This window comes from Mus musculus, chromosome 14, assembly GCF_000001635.26.
Source record: "Mus musculus strain C57BL/6J chromosome 14, GRCm38.p6 C57BL/6J".
NCBI lineage: Eukaryota > Metazoa > Chordata > Mammalia > Rodentia > Muridae > Mus > Mus musculus.
In genome coordinates, this window is record NC_000080.6 from 61,386,151 (window position 1) to 61,400,352 (window position 14,202).

Sequence of the window (14,202 nt, forward strand, 5' to 3'; positions counted from 1 at the left end):
AAATGAAATCCTACTGCATGTGATTTTTTTTTTTTAAATATCTGTCTTCCTTCACTTTCGTAACTTTCAAGTTCATCTATTTCACAGGTATTATTGCTTTATTCTTCTAGATTGTTAAATAATAATTCAGTTCCATACATTTACTGACCCATTAATAGTGAACTTCTGAGAAACTGACTGAATGCTCTATGAACATCTTACACACGCTTTCTCTCCCACTTCATCTAGGAGCAGAACTGGAGACACAGGGTCCACTCCAGCAAAACTTTTTAAAAAACTAATTTTCAAGGCATTATTTTCATCACTGATAAATTCAGTTTAAAATGGAAACAATGAAAATAAAGTGATATATATATAGTTAACTTTACCTCCTAATTTCTATTAAAAACATGCTCACACCGGGCGTGGTGGCGCACCCCTTTAATCCCAGCACTTGGGAGGCAGAGGCAGGTGGATTTCTGAGTTCGAGGCCAGCCTGGTCTACAGAGTGAGTTCCAAGACAGCAAGGGCTACACAGAGAAACCCTGTCTCGAAAAACAAAACAAAACAAAACAAAACAAAACAAAACAAAACAAAAAAAATGTTCATTACTACAACACCAAGTTGGAAAAGTTTTTAAGAGCTGTAATAACTTCAGCCACAAAATTATAATAACTTACTTGAAATAAGCAAGATGCGGGGCACACACCTTTAATCCCAGCACTTAGAAGGCAGAGGCAGGCTGATCTCTGTGCGTTTAAGGCCAGACTGGTTTATATAACAAGTTTCAGATCAGCCAAGGCTTAAAAGTAAGGACTGAGGCAGGTGTAAATCACACCTGTATGGCCAGCACTCAGGATGCTGAAGCAGGAATACCCTGAGTTTATGGTCAGGTTGCAACTACACAGAAAGCTAGCTCTAAGACCAGATCTGGTTACACAGCAAGACCTTCCCCCACCCCACCCCACCCCCACCACCAAGCCCTACTGCAAAACAACTATATGTTGTAACATGAAAGGCCTAGCCTACTCAGCATACTTAAAAAGTGTTAAAAACAAGGTATTTCAAGTCCTATTACTAGGATATAGTCTCTACCCAGAAACATAAAAAGTCTATTCTCTTTTTTGTTCCAAAATTACAATTATTTTGTAACAGTTTAATAATATGGAAAAGATTTTAAAAAATCATTAAAGTAACACAAAAATTTATACTCACTTCAAAATATTCTAAGGTAAAATTCAGTTTTTGGTATAAAAGCTATTTCAATCATTTTTAAGAAAAAGACTTGACTTACTAGACTGTACAACAGCTTGAGTCTGTGCAGAAGTTCCCGATGCTATATTAGTTAGTGCCCAAGCAGCTTCAAACTGTAATGAAGGACTGTTAAAGAAAGAAAAAAGAAGAAAAAAGAAAATCTTTTCAGACATGAAACCACCACTGTACTTCCTTTCTTGGTCCTTGGATTTCACTTTGCTATCTATACCCACCACCAGCTGCACGCATCTACCCCATCTGACTGCTCCTCAAAGCCAGTCACTACAACTGCCTTCTTTACATCCACTGAGAGGTGCAGCAATAAGACAAACACACCTCTGGACTTGTCATTGCCCATAGACCTCTACTGAACAAATGATGGCTTATGTTCTGAATATTCCTTCCACTTCCACCGTAACCCACTATAACTGTATCGCCAAAGCCCTTACAATCTCACTTTAATCCCAGCTACAGACTCCAGACTAGTCTTAAAACTGGGACCCACCAGAGTTCACTACACCATCTGGGCTATATATTACAGGCCTGCATAATTCCTCAGATAAAGCATTATAATTTGAGTCAGTCATGGAAGATCTAACACAAAAAAGTAAAAAGCAAATTTAATTTGCTTTCCTAAATTGGATTTTAAAAGGCAGGCCCTGGCAATCTACATTAAATCTATCAGAGGTGGAATGATGTATGTACAGTAAGACACAGAATAAGAAAGTTAAGGGTGGACAGAATGAAACTGTGCACGTAAGTGCTGGAGGGCAGATGCACAGTCTATCTCAAACTCTAAGCTGCAGACCTTAGAATTTATTCTATTGAGAAGGGGAGTAAAGCCAGGTGTAATAACATACTTTTAACCCCAGCATTTGGCAGGTGGATCTTTATGAGGTGGAGGCTAGCTTAGTCTACAATAGTGAATTCTAGGTCAGCCAGGGATATACAGTAAGAACCCTGTCTCCAGAAAAGAGGGGGTGGGAGGTGGGGTAGAACAAAAGAGAAAAATAGACAAACAGAAAAAAGGAAAAATAATGGAAAAAAAAGGGGGTAAAATTCTTTGATACAAAGAAAGCAAAGGATGGCCTGAACAACAGAGCAAATTCAGAGTGGTCCACCCAGGTCAATGAGTAGGCCCACATCGCAAAAGCAAAAGCAATGGCAGGAGATAGAGTCCAGTGTGGACTACCTGCCCATCCTGTATGAGGACCCAGTAGTGGGGTGGGAAGGTAGGGTTTGCAGTCAAGAGTCAGTGGCATGTAAAATGGATAAAAGGGTTGTTACAGACTGGTATAGGAGAGACCTATTAAAGAGAAATAACACAGAGAGATGGAAGAATATAATAACAGAAAGAGCAATGGAGGAGGGAGGCAGACAGCCAGCAAAAAAACTAAAGTGAGCTGAAAACCAGGGAATAAGAAAAATCTGTCTATATAAACATTGAAGAAAGTAAGGGAAACAAATGATCAGCTATAGCAGCAGTGTAGATGGGAAGTGCACATTCCACATCAGAAAGAGTAAACAGAAAATGGAATAGACAAGAGCTGTCACCATCAATTCTGACAGAAGGCAGGGAATGGAAGATATGAAAGGCAGACTGGTGGCTAGGGACATTAAAAGGATGGTGAGATAGGAAGTGACAGATGATATGTACCACCACAAACTGGAAGTCGGAAGTGTAAATAAGCAGTTAAGGAGTGTTTACAGAATACTGGAAATGGGGGCCATGGACAGGAAAATGGGAAGATACGAAAAATAAAATTGCAGGACCAAGGTAAGTCTTTCAAAAGTCATGTGAAAAAAGAACAAGTAAGATATAAAAACAGCTGAAGAAGCAAATAAACACAGAATATTTTGTACAAACAATGTACATTTCCTCACAACCACCTAATTTTTACAGATGAATGTCTGAGGCTCAAACAACAGTTGTGTTCTGGTCAATACCAAGTCTAGATTAGACCAGGGTCTATACAGCTCTAAGTCTAACGTGATCTGTTACACAGTTAACATAGCTTTCCAAGAGAAATCACGAAGCTGTTACCTAAAGTACTGGCAATTTTCTATTCATACCACACCTTGGGTGATGGTTTTAAAATTATTAAGTTGTTTATATTTTGACCTATTTTTTGTTTTGCAGACAAATCTACACAAATAAATCTATGTCAAAGATGGGAACAAACAGACAGGAGTGGGAGGAACAGAACTGGAAACAAAAAACAAAAGAGTCCTAGTGGTAGATATAAGATGGAATTAATCTTTTAAATAGCTGGAATAAAATTTATCTTTTCCCTGATATGGAAACTATATAGCAGGTTTTAAAATATTAAATACATTTTAATGAAAATATCTCTTGATGCCAAAGACACTAAGATTTTCCAGTCCTCACAGCAAAGTTAATATATCCTAAAATCACTTAAGACTATGTATTTAGCCTACTAACTATGTACTCAACCTATTTAAATTTAACTTACCTTTAAGAAAACAACATAACCAACCTTATCATGTCTTTGGTTTTCCATGCAATCAGCTTTTACAACCTAAACTAAAAAACTAAAGCATAGCTTTAATTTTGGATTATATACTCTTCCATACCCTTTCCATTCTCTCTCTCCTCTCTCTGTCTCAGGTGGGTGAAGTAAAGGGACTTCTTCTTTTGCAGGAAGATTTCTGTAGACAATTCCTCATCCCCTTCCCAATGCCTGTATTCTGTGCTATTCAATCAATACAGAGCAAAGCCCTTTGTTAGGGACAGACTCAAGGACATGGACAGATCCAGACATTCAGACACATGTAGACCAGACAGGCAGCAGGGACAAATCAGACACACACAACAGGCAGACTACAGATAAGCCAGACCACGGTGTACAGATGGAAGACAGAGAGAGACTAATAGAGAGCTCAAGATTGGGCTCACTCTTGGTCCAACTAACCTAAAGGAAGTGTCTCTGCTTTCATCCCATAAAGCTGAGGTTATCTTGAATGCACTAACAGACATAGTTAAGGCCTAGAGACAGAGGGAGGATTGCAGCTACCAGGGAAGTATTCTTAAATACACAGCCCTCACTGGCAACCCCTTATGGACCACTATTTTTATTTACTCTACTAAAAATTCCTTGGACATTCAACAAAATATTTCATTTCAGTCTATATGTTTTAGATGTAAAAATAGGATTCATTTTAAAAAGTTTTGGATTCCAAACCAAGTTAATTCAAACTGAGGGAGTTTAATGGTCAGCCCTGAGAGATGTCTGTACATAAACGGGATCGGGACAGCAGGTCTCCAAGATGCCAAGGACCACACTTCCCTTCTCTTCTGGATAAGCAGAGTGCCCTCACCTGATATGGGATAACTAACCACGGCTAGAGTGCTATTCAAGACTAGCCAAAGGGTCAGAGATCAGCTGGACTATTCCCAGGGTAAGGACAAGCCACATGGTTCTGGAAACCATTCATGCTGACTAGCCATGAGGCTAATCTATATATAGACTCATAGGCAAATGGTGACTCAAATACTATTTGTGATGTTTAAATACCATCACAAGGGAAGAAAACTGCATTGAAATATAAGACAATTTAAAAAACAGAGGGCTAAAGATATATAGCTCAGTGCAGTGAACCTGCTTTGAATGCTCAAGGGACGAGTTTGGCCTACAGCACCTCAAAAATAAAACAAATCCAAACTTACTAAATGCAAAACATCATCAAACCCTTTGGTAAAAATATCAATTTTAAATTTTAAGTTAACTGAAGAAAGTGAGTAGGCAAATTCAAACTTACTTATCATCTCTTTCTAGACATTTGACTAGAATTGGTAAAATCCCAGATTTTATTAGGTCATCAATTGGTGGATTTCTGTCACTGGATAATAGTTTCCTATTAAAAAAAAAAGAAAAGAAAAGAAAAGAAAAGAAATTAATCGCTATGTCTCCCAGACTATGACCGTAAACAAAGCACACTACCCACTTCCGCGCAGCAAGCTGTGCCATCCCAGGGAGGTGCAGCTTTCTCTTACCTTGCTGCCTGCACAGCACTCAACTGGACTACAGGATTATCACTTGTGGCATTCTGCAACAACAAGTGTATATTTCAGACATTTAAAAGAAGAAAAAAAGAAACTATTTCAAAACATTTCAGAATGACAGTATTAAATTAATAACATACCTGTAATATAGCTTCTAGTGTTACATTTTGCTTAAAAAGAAAGAAAGATAGTTCAGCAGAGAATATTAACAAAACTATTAGTCTATCAGGTAATGATTTAACATGCCTTGTTATCACTATTATCTTTTTTTTCTTAAATTTAAACTAATGCTCCCCTTTTTATAACAAAAATATTTAGAGGTACATTATAAACACACAGGCAACTTACTGCTTTAAAATCAGCATCAACATCTGAATCTTCTAAGCTTTCTTCTTGGGGAACATTTCTCTTTTTCAGTAAGTGTTCGTCTCTTTTGTTCTGAAAGACAATCAATGAAAGCTTAAGAACTCATGAAGGCTGTTGTTAAAATGAAGCTGCCTTTGGTGCCAAAATGAACAATGGCCTGGTTTAGCCCCACTGCTTTTGTGTCATCCCACCCCCAGTTCACTAAGTACCACCTGTCCTGACCAACACTATAAGGGTTTACCTGGGGTACAGTAAAGCAGTTTCTACCTACCTACTGCTAATAGCTGCCTGAAGTTATTAAGAAGACAATAAGAACAGCTTAAGGACACATAGCAATGCCTCACTCCAAGTTGAGGGTATGAGGAGTAAAAATATATTAAATGTCACTTAAATTAGCACCATTTCAGACTAAACTTTTATTTATCTTCTTCTACTACTACTATCATCAGCATCTTTACTATTAGGGGCATGAGGCACACTGCATAGATGGAAGAGGTCAGAGAAAAACTTTGGGAATTTGGCTCTCTTCTCCAATTACGAGATCCAGATAGTCAGACTTGTGCTCCAGTAGCTGCAAGTATGCTTACTACCTGACCATCTTGCCAGCCCAGATTAAACTCTTGGTACATGAATTTCACAAACAAGAATTCATCCCATCTTCCATTTTATGACACTCAAATTGTTCAGAATGCTAACTATGCTATTTAAATTATTATTTAAAAGCAAGTAACCTTTCAACTTAAAATTTGAATGTAATTTTGTGGCCCAATATTTGTGAATGTATTTGATTATAGCAGTTATTAAAAGAGGCCTCAATATTCATGGCAAAATTAGGATTTAAAAAAATGAAAACTGCACACACATGTGCATACCATCAACTTTTATTCTGTGTATAAGCCAGCACATTTAAACACAATGACATTTATATAGTCATTAGCACATTCCCACTTTTATAACATCATTCTTTCTTAGTAACTACACAAATCACCAACCCTAGTTATATATTAAACTACAATATTTCATAGATGGCAACACCACTGATATTTATAAATCCCAAGTGGCCTCACACAGAATACATGCTCACATGCTAACATACAGTGACAAAAAAATGGTAGATGGCACTGTCTGATTTTTGTTTTGTTATGAGATGGTTACCAGGGACTGAACCTGGGGCTTTGCAAATGCTAGGCAAACACTCTACCACTAAGCCATACATGTAGCCTTCAGATGGCATTCCTGGCCAACTGACAAAATATACTACCATTAATAAAGGACAAATTAACTGTGTGCTCCCTATCCCTTTGGCACTGCTTACTAAAAATCAGACTAACCCTAATCTATCATTTCGAGGGTTTAAAAAAAAAAAAAAAAAAAAAAAGCCTGTATGCTTCAAAGATACAGTCACTAATGATGAGAAAGACTGAAAAAGAGTACCATAAAAAAATGCAGGACCTATCTTGGATGGGCTCTTTTTGACTTAGACTTTGCAAATTACAAGTTGACTCTACTGATTAGACATAATCCTCATTAATCTTGTAAGTGTGCTATTACATAAGTCTCTTTTTTATGAAATATGAGTTGATATACTAAAGGCAATAGGAAACCCTACTAGAGCTGGCATAAAGGAAAATGACTGTGAGTTAACATATAAATTAAAAAGAAAATAAAGCAAATATCGAAAATGCTAACAATCCAAAGAAACTAGGTGCCACAAGGATATACACAGTGGTTTTGTATTATTCTTTGAACTTTAACTTTCAAACTACAAATCTGAGATTGTTTCCAAAAAGCTAACAACTTATTCCATTTAAAACTTTAAACAAATCAACTTTCAGTACAACTATAACCCCAGCTAGTTTTTTGTCAACTTGATACAAACTACAGGAACTCTCAGTTAAGAAAATACCTCCGTGAGATTTGTCTAGAGACAAGACTATGGGGCACTGTCTTGATTAATGGTTAATTTCAGAGGGTCTAGGTAACACTAGAAATGTTACCCATGGGTTGGTGGTCTCAGGTACTGTAAGGAAGCAGGATAGCAAGCCACAAGGTACACACCAGTAAGTAAGCAACACTCTTCTATGGCCTCCATTTCAGTTCCTAATGACTTCCCTAGATAATTGACTACGCAAGCTAGAAGATGAAATAAACTCTTTCTCTCAGGCTGTTTCAGTCATGTGGTTAGAAACCTTAAGATAATACCTCTTCCCCAAACTATTTTAACCTTGATCCCTTCTATTTTCATGCTGGTTTAGTCCAGCTTCTTAGCACCTGAAAAGTTACGCTTCCAAAGCCTTTCAGGAATCTTATCCATTACTCCTGCTCTTCCAGGTATAGACATACATTCCCCACTCTTAGGTCAGTACTTGGACATTATCTACAGCCATGTGTTATACAGCTAAGTATGCTCTTGTCTAGTTTGGAAGATCATTTCTGATATTTTATTTTGAGAGACAGTGTCTCACTAGGTAGAGTAAGTAGACCCCCCAATAGGTCTGTTTAACTTGCTATGCATACCAGACTGGCCCCAAACTCAAGGAGATGTGGCTGCCTCTGCCTTCAGAGTGCCAGGATAAAAGCACATGCCACCATACAGAGCAGAAAGAACCTTTCTATATCTAACTTGTTAGGTTTCCTTTCATTCATGAGAGAATATTTAGTTTTACCAAATTATGTTCCTCTTTTATCAACTTCCCACTTTCCTCTGCAAATGGGGATGAAATAACCCATTTTTCAACATTAAACTACCCTTTTAATTCAAGGACAAACATTCCAAAATTTTTCTAAATTATGTATTATTGGACTCAGTTTATTAAGATTTTATTTAAAATGTTCTTCTCTTTCCCCAAGTGGAACTGGATGACAAGCATCATTTGATGCTCTGATGGTGTTTTTTTTTTCTTGTTTCATAAGGAACTGGGAAGTGTGTCTTCTTTTCTTACATCTGAAATCATTTAACAAACTGGAATTATTTGCTTCTTTGAATGGCTGCTAGTACTCACCTACAATACTACTTTTATCTTGCAAAAAAAGGAAAAAGAAATTACAATAGTTTTTCGCTCCTGATTAATTTGTTTTTAGAACTCAGCATGGGTACTCCACACCTACCCTGCCATCTATCTCACTACGTGTAGGTGGTTAAACAAGATCTCCCTCCCTGTTTCCACACTTGCAGCAGTACAGTCTGTGCTGAGCAGAGGTGGAGCGGTGTGACCTGCCTGCCTTGGCAGAGGAGCATTAGACTAGAGAGCTTGAAAGTACTCAGATGGTGGAGACCGTCCTCTCTTACTGCTCTTTCTCAAACTACCAGGGAAACACTGAACAACAGAAGACTGGGCTACGGGACGTGGAGAACAAGCAAGGTCTCAGCCAACATCCAGACACTTATAGAGACGACCCTAGATCATTAATTACTAACCCCAGATATAGTGAACCATTAACAAGCAACCACTCTCAGGTCAGACAATGAATACAATGACTACTGTTTTGAAGTACTTAGTTTCACTTGATACTCATTTTCTTAAGTCTTTCTTAATTAACAGAATTTAGAATTTGAGAATTAAAATTTTAGGATTCCTAATATTTGTTAATTCAACTTGCCTTAACTGTTTAAAATATAGCACCACTAACAACATTCTATAGGTTCTGACTGAGATAAGATCTTGTTGATGCTCAAATGATTTAGTTTAAAAGACTTTCACAATTATCAAGCTTTACTTTCTTATTCACTGGTTTGGTTTTTTTGTTGTTGTTGTTTTTGTTTTCTGTGTTTTTATTGTTGATAATGCTTTTTGGACAACCTCACTATGTTGCCCTAGTTAGCCTAGAATTCACTGAGTGGAACAGGCTAGGCTTAAACTTGTAGAGCTCTTCCTGCTCCTTAAAGAGTAGGATTATAGGAATATACCATCAAATCTAGCTTACTCATTAATTTCTAACTTAATTTCATTGACATTAAAGAAAATGGCCTTATAGCACTCAAGTTAATTCTGTAGGCTTCTCTCTGTACACCCACCTCCCCAACCCCTGAATAAGCATTTTCCCAAGGAATCATGTAATCTTCTTATATATGTAGCTAAGAGGTTGTAACTGGGCACTCTGGAGAATGAGGCAAGCAGATCTCTAATAATTTCTAGGAAGGAAATAGGCATCTAATAATAATAATTTAAAATTTAAAAAATCAGAATACAACACAGGAAAAGAGAGACCTTTTGTATTAGGAAAATTCTCTGCATGTTTTTGTTGAAAATATTTTACTTTTATTAACCTAGGCTTGTTTCTTCTTCCTCTCTTCCTATTATTTGTAGATTTAGTCTGTTTATAATGCCTCAGATTTCCTGGATGTTTTGAGATTTAACATTTTCTTCAACTAAATTATCCAATTCTTCTATCTTCAAAGCCTGAGATCATCTCTTCCACTTCTTATAATCTGTTAGTATGACTTACCTCTGAGGTTTTTTTGATTTCCTAAACTTTGATTTGCAGTTTTGGTTTTCTTTATTGTTTCTACTTTCATGTTTTCAATTATTTTCATTAATTTATTCCACTTTTTGTATTTTCAGACTTCATTGAAGAATTTACTACTATCAACTTTAAAGTCCTTGAACATGTCTGTAAATGCTATTCTGTTTGTTTGTTTGTTTGTTTGTTTGTTTTTCGAGACAGGGTTTCTCTGTATAGCCCTGGCTGTCCTGGAACTCACTTTGTAGACCAGGCTGGGCTCAGAACTCAGAAATCCGCCTGCTCTGCCTCCCTAGTGCTGGGATTAAAGGCGTGCACCACCACTGCCCGGCGTAAATGCTATTCTAAAGCCCTTGTTTTGTGCTTCAGCTATGACTGCATTTCTCAGGGCCTACTGTAAGAGGGTTGCTGGGTTCTAATGGAGGCATATTATCTTGACTATTAATGTTTGAGTTTCTGCACTGTTGTCTAGGCATCTTAGTTCTGGATGCTTGTGAGTCTAGGTATTTATCATTGGTCTGGTCTTTATTGGGTGAGTGCGGCAGCATTACTAGTTCTCTCTCTAAATCTGAGGACCGTGTGGTGACTATGGGTTGTCTGGTAAGGAACATAGAAGTCCCTACCAGGTGTGGTCACTGGGATCCTGGATAGAATGTGCTGCTAGGTATCAGGGGTTGAACCGAAGAAATGAAGACAAGACAGAAGGGAGAAGAGAGTTGAAAGGGTCAACAGGGAGGAAGAAAGCTGGATCAGCCACGAGGTTTGGTGAAGGTCCCCAGGAGTGGAGTCAGAAAGAGATGACTAGCCCTTGAAGGACATCTACTCCTGGGCTGGGGTTGAGACTGAAAAGTTTTCAATGGAGGACAGGAAGGAGAATGAAAATCACCTGACTGATATTCAGATGAGCATAGTAGAGAGTGCCTTCAGATCTTGGTGGCTGACACAGGGGATGGGTGGCCAGGAAGGTTTGAAAACTGCTGCTAAGTTCTACAGAGCTCCCAAGGAATGGAGGCAGAGGGGAAGTACAGGACTCTGTAAGTGGTCTGCTAAAGGGTGAGACTGGGGAGTTGGAAAGGGAGGATAGGAGGGAGAATAAAGACTGCCTACCTGATTCTAGGCCAGTATGGTCAGCTGATTCCCAGATAGAGAATGGCTCTGGTATTGGGGGTTGACACAAGGAATGGGGTAAGGAAGAGCTGGATATGAATATATGGGGAGTTCCCAGAGAATGGAAACAGAAAGTTTAGTTCAGTATTTTTGAGTCTTTGTTGATTTCTTATTATGCCTGGTTTGGGTATTAGAGTGATACTGGCTTGTGAGAAGGAGTTTGGGAGTTTCTATCTCTGTTTCTGTGTTAGTTAAGAGTTTTACTGCTATGAATAGACACCGGGACCAAGGCAACTCTTATAAGGACAACATTTAATTGGGGCTGGCTTACAGGTTCAGAGGTTGGAATATGGTGGCATCTAGGCAGGCATGGTGCAGGAGGATCTGAGAGTTCTCCATCTTCATCTTAAGGCTGCTAGGAGATTACTGGCTTCCAGATAGCTAGAATGAGGGTCTTAAAGCCCACATGCACATTGACACATCTACTCCAACAAGACCCCACCTTCTAATAGTGCCACTTACTGGGCCAAGCATATTCAAACCACCATAGTTTCTATTCTTGAATAGTTTACGGATTGGCTAGAGATACTTTTTCCAACTCTGACTCCATCTGGTCCTCGACTATCTGGTCTTGTTGTCTTCTATTTTTTTAAACCTGGAAGGCTTTTATTATTATTCCAATCTCATTAGTTATACATCTTTAGGTTACTAACTCTTGATGCTGAATCTAGAGATTTCATCATGTCTTTTAGGTTTTCCAGCTTAACGAAATGTTGTAGGTTTTTAAAGTATTCCCCTATAACATCTGAATTTTTTTTGGTGTCTGTTGTATTGTTTCCTTGTTCCCATCTGTTAATATGCAATCCTCTATTACCTTTGGTTAATTAAGACATGAATCTGTCACTCTTGTTATCTTTTCAAAGAATCAGCTCTTTAGATTTGTTGACTCTTTGTTTTCTTTGTTTCTATTACATGTATTAGTTTCTGCTCTGAATTTTAGAATAATTTGGATTTGGTTTGCTCTTGTCTTTCGATGTGTCCGAGACTTTTCATGTTGTGTTTGCATTCTCATTTAATTCCAAGAAATTCTTCTTTCTTCATTTCTTCTTTGACCCATTCATTATTCAATAATAAATTGTTTAATCTCTGTATTTATTTCAATTTTTATTACACTGTGGTAAGGTAGAATGCAGGGAGCATTTTCAATCTTTTGGGGATTTGTTTTGGTTTGGTTTGGTTTGGTTTTTCGAGACAGGTTTTCTCTGTGTAGCCCTGGTTGTCCTGGAACTCACTCTGTAGACCAGGCTGGCCTTGAACTCAGAAATCCCCCTGCCTCTGCCTCCCAAGTGCTGGGATTAAAGGCGTGCCACTACTGCCCAGCAATCTTTTTTAATTAAAAAAAAAAAAACAAAAACAAAAAACAAAAAAAACCCTGTTTCATGTTCCAGTATGTGGTTTACTCTAGAGAATCATATGTGGACTGATGCATAGAATTATACTACTGTGGTCTGCATGGATTATTTTGTGTATACCTATTAAATCCATCTAATGCAAGGTGTCAATTAATTCTGATGTTTCTCTTTTTATTTTTGTCCATTTGACCTGTCTATGGGGAGAAAATTGGGGTACTAAAATTATCTATTAATGAACTGATGTGAAACTGTGCCTATAAATCCAGTAGTAGTTCTTGGTTTTGTTTTGTTTTTTCCTAAATGAAATTACACATACAGTAAGGATAGCAATGTCTTCTTGGTTAACTATTTGCTTAGAATGAAGTACCCTTTATTTCTTCTAATCAGTTTTCACCTGCAGTCTATTTTGTCAGGTATTAAGATACAGACACCTGTCTGCTAACTGGTCCCATTTAACTGGTACTTTTGTCTAGCCTTTTAATTTAAGGAAATGCCTATCTTTAAGGCTAAGATGTATAAAATACTGATGCAATTTTTTTTCTTTATTCATTCAGCCAACCTGTCACTGTGGTGTTGATTTTCCATGTTGTTTCTGTTCTCAGTAGTACTCTGTGTATCTTTCCAGTCTGACTGCTATATTCACTCTTCTCTTCAGCCCTAAACATTCTCCCTGTGTTTTCTTTGGGTTTGGCTTGTAGGCTATATTTAACATACATGTTTCAATGATAACTTTACATATCAATGGCCTCAATTCTCCTATCAAAAGATACAGGCTGACTGGTACTAGATGGGGGAAATGAGCAAATATGTTGGACTGAGGAGAAGGTGTGTATGGGGAAGCCAGGGAGACTCATCCACAGCTTGTCTTATTATATAGATTATGTTTCTGTGGCTTACTCTTAAGTCTATGTCTTACCCTAGACACTCAACATTTTCTTCATGATTTTTTTCTACAACTTTTATACTTTTGTGTTTCATATTTAAACCTATCACCTGAGTCTATATTTTTGCACATGGTGTGGTTTGGGCTCAGGTACACTTTTTGTTATTTTTAAAACTTTATTATTGGGGCTGGTGAGATGGCTCAGCAGGTAAAAGCACCCGACTGCTCTTCAGAAGGTCCGGAGTTCAAATCCCAGCAACCACATGGTGGCTCACAACCATCCGTAACAAGATCTGACTCCTTCTGGAGTGTCTGAAGACAGCTACAGTGTACTTACATATAATAATAATAATAAAAAAAAAAACTTTATTATTATTATGTGTTCAGATGTTTTGCTTACCTACATGTCTGCATATGCTGCATGTGCCTGATTCCCACAGAGGCCAGAAGGCGGCACCAGAAACCCAAGGACTGGGTTTGTGATCCATTACGTGGGGCTGGAACTCCAGATTCTCTAGAAGAGCAGCCAGTGCTCTAAACCGTTGAGCCATCTCTCCAACTTCTTAAATATGGATGTATGTATGTTCAATTGTTAGATGCCTCTTGATAAAAGGGTATGCTTCTTCCAATGAAATCAAATTGTACTGTTACCAAAAATCAGCTGGGGGCTAAAGCTACAGCTTGGAAGTAGAGGCCTAATATGTGCTATATAGGTT

The 14,202-nt window shown here is 37.9% G+C and overlaps 1 protein-coding gene across 1 annotated transcript in view; it reads right to left on the minus strand.

Annotated features, from left to right (window-relative positions):
* Kpna3 (karyopherin (importin) alpha 3) overlaps positions 1–14,202 on the minus strand; it is a 74,762-nt gene that overhangs the window by 20,965 nt on the left and 39,595 nt on the right. Inside the window, exons 3-7 of the mRNA NM_008466.5 lie at positions 5,606–5,695; positions 5,398–5,427; positions 5,249–5,301; positions 5,014–5,109; positions 1,274–1,359 (exon numbers count right to left, since the gene is read on the minus strand). Of these exons, the coding sequence (NP_032492.1) occupies positions 1,274–1,359; positions 5,014–5,109; positions 5,249–5,301; positions 5,398–5,427; positions 5,606–5,695 (355 nt within the window). The remainder of the gene's footprint in view (positions 1–1,273; positions 1,360–5,013; positions 5,110–5,248; positions 5,302–5,397; positions 5,428–5,605; positions 5,696–14,202) is intronic.